Genomic DNA, 12,260 nt, shown 5'->3' with positions numbered 1-12,260 from the left:
GAAGAGTAGCCCCCACTTGCTGCAACTAGAGAAAGCCCACACACAGCAACAAAGACCCAACGCAGCCAAAAATAAATAGATAGATAGAAGGATAGGAAGAAACCAGACGAAACAAAACAAAAAAGACACCAAGATAAGGAGAGTCTTATTTGTATAGGGCCCACATTTATGGCTCAACCACAACCTGTCTTTAAAATTTGATATTTTGTGCTATAGTCAGAACCAAAATTACAGTAACACTACTACCTTACAGGTGAAAAGCACTTTGTGTTTTCAAAGCTGATCTGGGTAACGACGCTTCGAGGTAGGCAAGCAGGGATAATTATACCAGCTTACAGAGAGAAAATAGGATTGGGACTAAAATCCTATCTTTTGGAGTATTTGGGGGTGGGGGGAGAGGAAGATGAAACTACCTGGCACTTATAAAGTAAAAAGAACAAATATCTGTAATAGGGGGGAAATAAAAGCTATCACTTAAAATAAAACCTACATAGTTTTAAGCCTAAATTTTGGCACCTGTAAGAAAATACAAAAACTTAAGTTCAATGATTGTATTTATCTCCATTGTTTTAAAATTACAATGTATCTCTTCTAGTACAATGGCACCTAAACATCAGCATTAGAGAAGCAAGTGCCTAAAAGGACATGACAGTTTTAATTATCTTGTACTCTGTCCATGATAAGCATTTAGCCAACAGGTAGAAAGAAATAAAACCAATGCTTTAAAAAAAATTCATTCTCCTAAGGTTTCAAAAGTACATCATCATAGGGATGTCTCCTTTCACTTATTTCATTTATCCCTTTAATGGGATCTGTCAACTTTTTAATGAGTCTGGTGCAGGAAACAGATTCAAAGGAAGATACAACGACAGCTGCAAGGAACTTCACCTCCAATAAGCTTCAACAAACACATTAAAAGGAAAGCTGTATGACAGAATGGAAGCCTTTGTTGCACTTGCTTGTAATGATCCAGGAAAAGGGGAAGAGCAAAAACAGAGATGAATAGTGACAGGCAGTGAAGATACTTGAGCCTTCGACAAGCTACTCACTAGGACTGAACGACAGATGGAAAATTTCTACAGCAGCTACTCAGATCCAGAGGGAGGGGAGGACACACTCAGAATGGACCAGTTTGACGCACACTTCCCAGTGGGAACCACGGGAAGTAGTAAAAAGAGAGGGATGAGGACAGGATTTGGCAGCAAATTAATACTTTTTTAGTAGTCATTTCAAAGATTAAGGCTGAATTATATGGGCTTGACATGCAAAAGTATAAGCACATTAAAATAATTTCACTGTCAGTTTACCTGGAAGCTCAAGCTAAAAAAGTAACCTATCTTTTAAATCTAGGTTGTAAATATATTCCCTTTTAAGCAAATATTTTTTGCCAGGCTAATACAAAAGATCAAGTTAAGCTAAGCCCTGTGGGTTAATCCTAATGGGAGGGGTATCAAGAAGACAGGTTTTCCTTTAAGACCTCTGTTTTCTTATTATTTACTTAGTTCAGAGAGTGTCCCCCTTCAAAGAGAGTCACTCAGAAAGATTAGAATTTTCACCAGTCCTCTAAATTTGAGGGTTTTTGTTCTCTGACTCAGAACTAACTTTTTCCCTCCTGGAAACACTGGAAATATTAACTCTGGTTCCTAACAGAGCTGACTGCTAATTTCTCTTCCTGTGTTCAGATTTATTTGAACCCAGGCAAAATAACTCTGCTAAAAAGAGTATGCTGACTTCCAGAAAAGGAAAGAATGCGTAAGTCTAACCAAAAGCTCCTTCCACTTGGTTAAATACCAAAGCATCTCCTTCCACTCTGGTTAAAGGGTTACTGGAAATCAAGAGAGTTGTGAATACAGAAAAACACTTAGAATGGTAAAGAGAGAATTAACATTAGTAACATTAGCATAAAATTTCAGTATCACATATGCTAGGTATAGCAATTGTAATGTTATTATATAGTAATCCATGCACTTCACACATTCAAGAGCAAGCATAAACCCAATGGGGTCAGACCCTCTCCCTCTCTTCTCTGATTTTAGGGCCTTTGATTCTGATGCAAATATGTTTTCCTACAAAAGTGAAGAAAAGGATTTCTTGCCTTGGGCATTTCATGATGACCAAAGAGAATCCATTCACCTAAGTGCCCCAAATTGCTTTAGCTAGGCCACAGGGAACCTGCTCTGCCAGAATCAGGTGGCATAAACAGTACTCTTAAGAGTGGAGCAGTATAAGGCCCCTCCAACCCGATGCACTATGAAAGAATTAAGCCCCAGTGGCCAAACCACCAGTCTATGCATGTAACAAATGAACTTCTCTATGATCTAGAATGGCATTACCTGTATACCATTCTTAGAAGAACTGAGAAAACAGTCACTCAAAGTGTTTGAGTAGCACATAATTCTCCCACAGATCCCCAGTTGGGAAAGGCTATTCTAAGTAATTGCCCCTGATCAGCTGGAACAGCATGACCCGGGATCCAACCCCATCAGGCTCCCATATCCTGAGACAGAGAGGGTGCTCTGAATGCGTGCACAGTGAAAAACCATGGAGAGCCATAGCTAGGTTACTGCGGGAGTGAAGAGTAAGCTCCCTGGTACTAGCAGTGAGGAGAGGACACAGGCTCACAGTGCCTGTACCTAACACCTTCTGCTGGCATGGCTGGTCACATCTGGGTGTACTTCAAAAAGCCCAGCCAGTCTGACGAAAAACTGCAATGGCAAAAGCCCTAGCAGAAGAGAGGACAACTGCCCTATCTCCAAGACAGTCTTGTTTATACCACTCCCTTCTAATTCTGAACCTTTGAAACTGCAAACACAGCATGATGCAGAGGTTCTACTTCCAACTGTCCTCATCTTCCCCTTGGCTTGTCTCTATACTACATGAATCTTAAACACCTGCTATTATAACATTTCAAATGCTACACCCAGGAATCCAAATTGTCTATCTTGCTTGTTAAAACAGCAAGTATTATACTGCCCCAGCCCATCATGCCACAAGGGAGTTGGGAAAAGTTATCAACTTTCTTTATTACCACAAAGAACCAGGCAAGGACCTATGAGGAGTCCTTCCTTTTACAGAATGAAAACAGTGTTCTGTGGTCTAGTCATGGACCGTTCAGAGAACCCAATCTCTAAGAATTTCTAAGGCAACAAACAACTAGAAACAATTCAGGAAGTGATAAGTAAATTTAACTGGGCAGAGAACCATAGCGTTTAGAATTTCATTTCCCTATTCCATTTCTCAACAAAGCACTTCCATTTTTCCAGCATGTCAATCTCATAGGTACAGTCCTTCCTCTGCATTTAAATTCTCAGTTCTCCTCTATAAAGCACTAAAAATTTAAATCCTTATCCCAAAATCAAGACACTGTATACAAACTGTGAAAGGAGGGATTATGACAACACTCCAAAATCTACAAGTTATTTTTCATCTAGAAGTCTGCCAGTTAAAAGGTTTTCTGGACGTGAAAATCCCTCGTTCAACCCTCATGCTCCTTACACTAGAAGATATATAATAGAAGGATTTTCCTATTTCTAAATGAAGCCACAGGATCCAAGAGCCCTGCTTCCCTGCACTAATCTACTCCCAAAATTTATTTTTGTCAAAGATTTTTTTTATTTTAGTGGAAAGCTCGATTCTTAATCAAATACTCCCTAAAACTGAACTAAAAGGTGAAATTTTCTTCAACGTAAAATGAATTTTCTAGAGCAGCCACTTTTCTTAGAATACCTCTAACATGAAGAACCGTCAAAGCAGATTTAATACCCTCAAAATCAAAGACACTATTACATGAGAACAGAATATTCTAAGTTTTCCTGTTCTAAGCCAACTACCCTCACTATTTTAAGCAATTGCAGTTTTGCGCCAGACACCACTAGGTTGTCCCCTGAACTTGGGCAGCTCACCAGAAATATCCCAAACGCGCACAGTCTGGTCCAGGCTGGCTGATACAACCAGGTCTTCTGAGGGGTGGAACTGAGCACACATTACATAATGATTGTGCCCTGTTAACACACTGCAAGAGGAAAAAAGAAAGACAATACCAAATTAGAGGCAGGAATCTACAGATTCCTACATGCTAAAAATACCATGTTCCATATTGAGCAGATGCAGGTCCAATTATACTTTTTTGGAGGCAAAGGCAAGTCATCCTAACAATTCTGAACTAATAATAATAAGCAAGGTCAGCTGTTCCAAGAGTGGCTCTCTTCTTGCCTGTAATGTTTTAGTATCTACATATTACTAACTTCAGGAGAACTGAGACTGTACAGCTTTCCTCTCAGATTAAAGATGCATTAAAATACTAAAATAAATGAAATCTTAGTAATTCATACTGGAAGCTATGTTAGATTTTAGTGGGGTATCCCTCTTAAAGGCCGTAACTTTAAATGGTCCTTACATACTTATGGAAAGCTCTACACCCAAATACAAAGCAGGACAGAAGTCTAGATCTTGACTCAGGTTTCACGGGAACAGAACTGAAAACCAGCCAAAAATTTTGTTCTAAAAGCCTAGCTATATGACCTCCTTTGCCTGGTAAGAAATGACCAGTAAATCCAGGTTCATATATTACTAATGAGATTGCTTCTGTATTTATCATTTTATACACAAGAGTGTCTTACAAATATAATCAGTAATTAATCAGCGGACATAGCCCATTAGTGAAGGGAGATGATTATTCTGAAGAGAAGCTGATTATGAAAATACTAGGAAATGAAAGTTTTTTGAGCTGTCTCCTGCTTTACCAGACACAGGTCCTAGATTGCCAGTTCCACACTCGGATGGTCTGATCATCTGAAGCACTCAGAATCCAAGGATATTCCTGAAAAATATTCCAGACAAAGGGTTTGAACATGAAACAAATGTGTTCTTCCAGGCTGCTGTAACCCATTTCTCTCTTTGGAGGAAATATTCCGTTGCCTAACGTCTCAGCTAGTTTCTAAACGATTTTGACTTATCAGGCTAGTTATCTATTCCTCCTTACCATTCTACCAGCTTTTCCCAGCTTCGGCACTTTCAGCTATAAGGTTTAAGAGCGGAAGCCAGACATAATAGGTTCTCAGAGGCAAATAGTATAAAACATATTTACATTTACATATGTGCATATGTATATATGATTTATATTTATAAATAATCTTGTAAATTAAGATCTTGTGAAAGGATTTCTTCTCTTTAACCCTAAGATTATAATATTGTTTGTTTTTTAATAAATTTATTTATTTATTATTATTTAAAAAAATTTTTGGCTGTGTTGGGTCTTCCTTGCGGTGCGCGGGCTTCTCATTGTGGTGGCTTCTCTTGTTGCGGAGCATGGACTCCAGGCACGCAGGCTTCAGTAGTTGTGGCTCTCGGGCTCTAGAGCACAGGCTCAGTAGTTGTGGCACATGGGCTTTAGTTGCTCCATGGCATGTGGGATCTTCCCGGACCAGGGCTCAAACCCGTATCCCCTGTATTGGCAGGCAGATTCTTAACCACTGCACCACCAGGGAAGCCCCGGAATACTGTTTTAAAGTCTGACTTCTCCCTGTCAGACCATCCAGTCTCAAAAAATTCCCAAGTCTCAGTAAACAAAGCAGAAAGTAACGTGTAAAAACAATTCAGCCCTTTTAGAGTCTTCAAGCTTTTTAAGAAAAGGAAGTATTTCTTAGTCACAGTTCTATCTCCAGTGTTCAGCAACTAACTTAATAAGCACAAGGTACACATATACTTATTAAACTGAAAAAATAAAAGGAAATAAGCTTTTCATAACTTTCCAGCTGAATGGCAACTTGTTCTAGGCAAGAGCCTTCAGCAAGCCCTGAATGGCAATGACGATTAGTTCCTTCTGAGTAAATTATCTTATTGAATGGCCCTCATTCTCAAATGTTTCAGCTATAATTTTAGCATTCATCGTCTCCTATTCTATCCTAAAATTTTTTTAATTTTAAAAAAGGAAATAAAGCATTATTAGCCAGGAATTTATTGCTTATTTCATTATATTCTTTCTTACTTAATTCAAGAGACTTAGTTTACTCAGAGTCAAGAAATAGTAGAATTCTAATAGCATATAATTATAGAGAAATCCAGTCAGGTTGGGACTAGATTAAAAGGTTGGGAGTCTCTAATCTGTAACTCAGTATCTGTCTACTATGATACCTAACAGATCAAGAAAGGTAGTAAGCTTGGCTAAAGGAATAGCCTCTACCAGACCCTAAAATCCTAGGATAAAAGCACAGGATTGTTAATGTTTCAAAACATTTGTTAGCTCATCAAAATGGCATCTTACCTTGACCTTCCTCTAGACACACTATTTAATAATACCCTACATGTGATTAGCCTGCCAACTTTTGTGTGCTAGCTCAGCAAACCTAAAATCAAATCTCTGCTTTTCCCTACAGAGAATCAATGCCTTCCTCATAAAGCCCACTGAATCCAATTAAATTAAATTCAAATATAACCCTGAGTGCTTCCTCTTGAAGAAGGAAACAAAGCAGAAAGGTCAACACCTCACAGATCCTAGAAGAACAAATAACATAATTCTGTTATCAAAGCATGGATGCTTGAGGAGCAAGTAGAAGATTCCTACAGGGAAACTGAAGAATGCTCTAAGACAAGAGCCACAATGGCTACTTACATGATGAAAAAACGTAGTGCGGATGTAGTCTAAGTGCCCAAGCAATGTGAAGAGACAGCGCCGAAGCTTGTAATTCCAAACCTGCAAAGAGAAAAATTCAACTAAGGAATAGGACATAAGGTCTTGCACCTCTATAAGGCCCAGGTTTCTCAATAAACAAGTTTGGATTTATATTTTGTCATTTTTAAATAGGTAAGAATCTTGATAGGGAATCTTGTTTAAGGTTTGAGGGGAAAAGACCATGAATGAAAATATAAGTCAGCTAAACAAAATGTGGGGAGGGAAAAAGGGCAAGGCTAGGGAAACCTAAAAATAAAATTATGGAAAGGTTTTTCTTTTTTTCTGGTAAGAAATCATCTGTATTTGATAACGTAAGACAAGATGCTTATCTAAGGCTCAACTTGAAATTCTTCTTTCTACTGCATTATTGTGTTCTTCGCTTGAATACAGATCCCTTACTTAGTGCTTACCTATCACCTTAGCTCAGGATAAGACAAAGTAGGATGGATATGACTGCAAAGGAAACAATGATATAATATATAGCATCATCTTTCGTTAGACTCCTAACTTGATGGCAAATGATGCCCATACATTCATGGTCTGTACTCATCTATCATGCAAACATATTTTAACTCATCACTATGGAAAATACTGCATTGCTCAGTTAGGCTGAGCTAAGCAGAAAAACATCATATTCAGATAAGAAATTAAGCCAACTACCAAAGTATCAGGCATCAATGGACACAATTGAGGAAGACGCTGAAACCAGGACCATAAGTGTACAACAGCTCACACTTCCCATCCAGAAAAACTCCCAAAAATGTAAAAATAAGAGGTCAGATGCCTTTTTTTCCTTCTATAACATTTAACACTTGTTTATAATCTATCTAGGCCAGCTTGTTACTATTCTTTCCTATTTTTACTTAAAAACTGTTAAATTTTCTTTCATAAATCACAAAAGGTAATCCCATTTCCTGTAACAAATTTGAATAACCCTTAAGTCTGATTGTCCAAAAGAGAATGTAAGCTCCCTAAAGGTGGGGTCCTTGTCCATCATGCTCAACACTATACCCCTAGCACCTAACATAGCAGCTAACACTTAGTACATGCTCAAAAGGTATGTGCAGCAGAAATGAGAAAAGGTAAATAACATAAAAAGTGAAAATATTCCAGTACCTTCACCTTCATCTGTTGAGTCATCTATAAATAAATATACATGTACACAGTGGAGTTTGAGTTTCACACAAAAATTAGATCATACCATAAATACTATTCTGTAACTAGTTTTTTTTTTTTTTTTTTTTGTGGTATGTGGGCCTCTCACTGTTGTGGCCTCTCCCGTTGCGGAGCACAGGCTCCGGACGCGCAGGCTCAGCGGCCATGGCTCACGGGCCCAGCCGCTCCGCGGCATGTGGGATCTTCCCGGACCGGGGCACGAACCTGTGTCCCCTGCATCGGCAGGCAGACTCTCAACCACTGCGCCACCAGGGAAGCCCTGTAACTAGCTTTTTTTCCTCTTATAGAGTTCAGTATTTTAAACTTTCATATTTCTAGCTTCAAACTGTCTTGACTCCTTTATAGTCCTCTATCAAATTCCAGCACTGTGAATTCTGAAAGACCTATAGGGTTTTTAGACCTTGGCCATTTGTAATTCCTGTCTTTCTCTTTGTAAATCAGGATTATACTAATATTACATTTATCTGAGTATAGCAAACAATATTATGGTCCATAAACATAACTTTTCGAGACAATCCCACTTTCATTAGAGAAACATAAATTTAAACCACAGCATAATAGCAGTACACACCCAACAGCTACCTAATTTCTTTATTTAATAACAGCTCTAAGATATAACTCAAATCCCATCTAATTCACCCATTTAAAGTATAGAATTCAGTGTTTTTTTTAATACATTCATAGTTGTTCAACCATCAGCACAATAAATTTTAGAACATTTCATCACCCCCAAAAGAAAACTATACCCATTAGTAGTCCTCATTTTCTCCCAACCCCCCACCAAACTCCAGACAACCATTAATCAACTTTCTGTCTCTACTGATCTGGATATTTTGTACAAATGAAAGATAACTCCTTTTCAAAAATTTAATGATTTGGGGAAAAACAATTTTTTCTTCAATGTCACTCAGTCTTTCTCTTAAACAGATCATAAGGAACCCAAGTTAACCATTATTAATATTTAATGGTCATCAATCTACTAGAAATATTACAAGGAAGTGATACCCTTAGGAGCTTTTGAGGCCTATCAGGTGATTTGAGCTTCCACTAACTGCTCCCGGGATCAGTGCCTAAAACCTAGAAACCAGAAAGAACTGTCCTTCCTATAATTCTAATGCCTCTTTTCTCTACAGGCAGCTGTCACTTTTCATGCCTGTCACCTAAGTTCTTCTGTATAATTTATAACTCCCTGAGGTAACTTATGAAGACTATTTTTTTCATGAAGTAAATTTTTCTGGTTCAGTTAGATACAACCATCTCCTCTCCCATTTATTTGTTTGTTTATTCATTTATTTATTTATGGCTGCGTTGGGTCTTCACTGCTGCGCGCGGGCTTCTTCTAGTTGTGGTGAGTGGGGGCTACTCTTCGTTGCGGTGCATGGGCTTCTCATTGCAGTGGCTTCTCTTGTTGTGGAGCACAGGCTCCAGGCACGTGGGCTCAGTAATTGTGGCTTGTGGGCTCTAGAGCGCAGGCTCAGTAGTTGTGGCACACGAGTTTAGCTGCTCTGCGGCATGTGGGATCTTCCCAGACCAGGGCTCGAACCTGTGTCCCCTGCATTGGCAGGCGGATTCTTAACCACTGCACCACCAGGGAAGTCCGATTTATTTATTTATTTGGTTGTGCCATGTCTTAGTTGCGGCACGTGGGCTCCTTAGTTGCGACCGGCAGGCTCCTTAGTTACAGCTCACGGGCTCCTTAGTTGCAGCTCACAGGCTCCTTAGTTGTGGCTAACCAGCTCCTTAGTTGTAGCACACGGGCTCCTTAGTTGTGGCATGCATGTGGGATCTACTTCCCTGACCAGAGATGGAACCCAGGCCCCCTGCATTGGGAACGTGGAGTTTTAACCACTGTGCCACCAGGGAAGTCCCCCATCTCCTCTCCATTTTTAACGTTACTGCCTAAGCTCATGCTCTGTTCATTTCCCACATGGACTTTTATAAGAGTCTCCTAACTGGTATCTGCCTCCAGTCTTGCCCAATTCATCCAATCTTTTCTCTATACTGCCACTCAAGTAACCTTTTCAAAAAAATGTGAATCTGATGTCACTCCTCTACTTAAACGCCTTTAATGACTCATTGTTTTTTGTATGATAACATCTAAACTTCTGAGCACTACAAAGAGATGCTCCATAATCTGGCCCTTCTCATCTTCTGCTCCTTCTCTCACCTTTTGTCCAGATTTTATCCACACAAAACTAATTATAGTTTCTCAAATGTATCCAGCTATGTCATACCTTTTTGTCTTTGTACCAACATTGTCCTTCCCTATTTCACTTTGGTTATCTCTCTATTGTATTACTCACTAAACTGTACATGCTATTATTTGGCTATATATTTAACTCCTCCATTAGAACAAAAGCTCTTCAGAGCAGAAACCATTTCTTATTTATTTTTGAATTCCAAAAATATAAAACAGTGCCTGCTACACAGTAAGCATTCAATAAATGTCTGCTGGATAAGTGCTCTGGATAATGTCAAAAGCCTGAGCTCTGTATGAATGAGATGTCTGGGTTTTTAGTCCCTTCCATAATTCCCAAACTTCACATTGCCTGTCTTTTACTCCCAGTCATGACAGACCCTCTATACCTTAATCTTATAGTCATCTCCTCCAGAGACAAACAGTGGCTGCTGCTTATGGAAGTCAATGCCTCGTACTGGACCTGGGGAAGAAGGCAGGCAATATACGTTAAAGAGAGTTATGCTTCCTAGTCTCTAAGGTGATTCTTATTCAGAATTTTCCAGTTCTATCCCTCCCATGCTCTATAATCCTAAAGAAAGTTGAAACTACTCCAGAAGACAATAAATATTTATATCTCTTTTAGCTTCCTCCTAGAAACTGTTATCTTACCATCATGTTCATCAAACTTGTCAATGAGGGTACACATCCGATAGTCCCATAACTGAATGACCCCATTGTGTAAACTGGTCAGGATCCAGGGTCTTTTGGGGTGAAAACTGAGTCCTGGGGGAAAAAAAAACAGACAATGATCCAATGAGTTAAATAAGCCCCACGATGTCACCTCCTGCCAACTCTGATAAGAAAACAGGACAGCTAGGTTGACCCTAGGTTCATACATTCATTGATTGGATGCCACACATTGTGAATTTTATGGTATTAACATGCTGGATTTTTTGTTATATTTCTTTAGATACCGTTGGGCTTTGGTTTAGGATGCAGTTACTTGGAATTAGTTGGTCCTTTTGAGGCTTGCTTTTTAAGTTTTGTTAGGATGGGTCCATAGCAGCCTTTAGCTTAGGTCTAATTTGGCACCACTATTAAAGCAATACCCATTTGAAATCTCTATATCATGCCCTGTAGTATCAGGAGGTCTATATTGGCCAGTATGTGAGCTCAATATGGGATTGTTCTGCCTTCTCCTCTCTAGTGGTTCTTTCCCAGGCTTTGGGCCATTTCTTCACATGCATGTGCAGATTAGTACTCAAAGTCCTGACAGGATCCCCTGCAGAACTCTATGGTTCTCTGTGCAGCTCCCTCTTCTCTAGTATTTTGCCCAGCAACTTCTAGCTGTCTTGACTTCCCTGAACTCTAAACTCTGTCTCCTCAGTGAGACCACGGGGCTCTTCCCCCCTCCCTGTACTGCAGCCTGGAAACTCTCTCCAGGTAGTAAGCTAAAACAATCATAGGACTCATCTTGTTTATTTCCCTTCTCTCAAGAATCACTCTCGCACTGCCTGTTGTCCAATGTCTGAAAACCTTTGTTTCACACATTTTGTTCAGTTATGCAGGTATTTAAGGTGGGAAGATAAACCTGGTCTCTCTTACTCCATCATGACTGGAAATGGAAGTCCACAGAAGTAACAACTGCTAACAGTTTGGACTGTAGTCTTTCAGGTTTTTAATGTAATCCATATCATTTTATGAAAATGGAGATACCATTATAATGTTCTGCAAACTTCTTTCCTCACTTAACTATATACAATGGATCTCACTACATTTAAGTACATATAAATGTAGACTCATTCTTTTTAATAACTGCAAGATATAAATGCACCACATTTTAAAATTATTCTACTCATGGGCATTTAAGTTTTTTCTCCTAACTTTTATCTACCAGAAGATAGGACCTAATGAAGATGCTTCCACACATAATCTAGCCTATTTGCATTATTACTGATTTAGACTAAAGACTGGAAATGAGATTGTTCAGGAATAGGGTATGTGTATTTAACATTTTGGTAGATACTATCTGATTGCAAAAAGACTGTATCAACATACAGTCTCACCAAGTTTCTGAAGGTACCCATTTTGCACACATTGGTCAACATGGGACGTTATCACCTATTTGTTGTTTTGCTTGCTTTACTAATCTAAGACCACTTCTTTCATTATTAGTGAGATAAAGAGTATTTTCATTTATTTATTGAACATTTTAATTTCTTCTTCTAAACTTTC

The 12,260-nt window shown here is 39.0% G+C and overlaps 1 protein-coding gene across 2 annotated transcripts in view; it reads right to left on the bottom strand.

The window, feature by feature from the left end:
• COPA (COPI coat complex subunit alpha) overlaps window positions 1-12,260 on the bottom strand; it is a 50,108-nt gene that overhangs the window by 36,389 nt on the left and 1,459 nt on the right. For both annotated transcript variants that reach the window (XM_060135124.1, XM_060135133.1), the window contains exons 2-6: window positions 10,695-10,808; window positions 10,433-10,506; window positions 6,611-6,691; window positions 4,743-4,819; window positions 3,903-4,012 (exon numbers count right to left, since the gene is read on the bottom strand). In XM_060135124.1, coding sequence (XP_059991107.1) covers window positions 3,903-4,012; window positions 4,743-4,819; window positions 6,611-6,691; window positions 10,433-10,506; window positions 10,695-10,808 — 456 coding nt within the window. The remainder of the gene's footprint in view (window positions 1-3,902; window positions 4,013-4,742; window positions 4,820-6,610; window positions 6,692-10,432; window positions 10,507-10,694; window positions 10,809-12,260) is intronic.

This window comes from Lagenorhynchus albirostris, chromosome 2, assembly GCF_949774975.1.
Source record: "Lagenorhynchus albirostris chromosome 2, mLagAlb1.1, whole genome shotgun sequence".
NCBI lineage: Eukaryota > Metazoa > Chordata > Mammalia > Artiodactyla > Delphinidae > Lagenorhynchus > Lagenorhynchus albirostris.
This window is presented reverse-complemented; position numbering and strand designations above follow the sequence as displayed.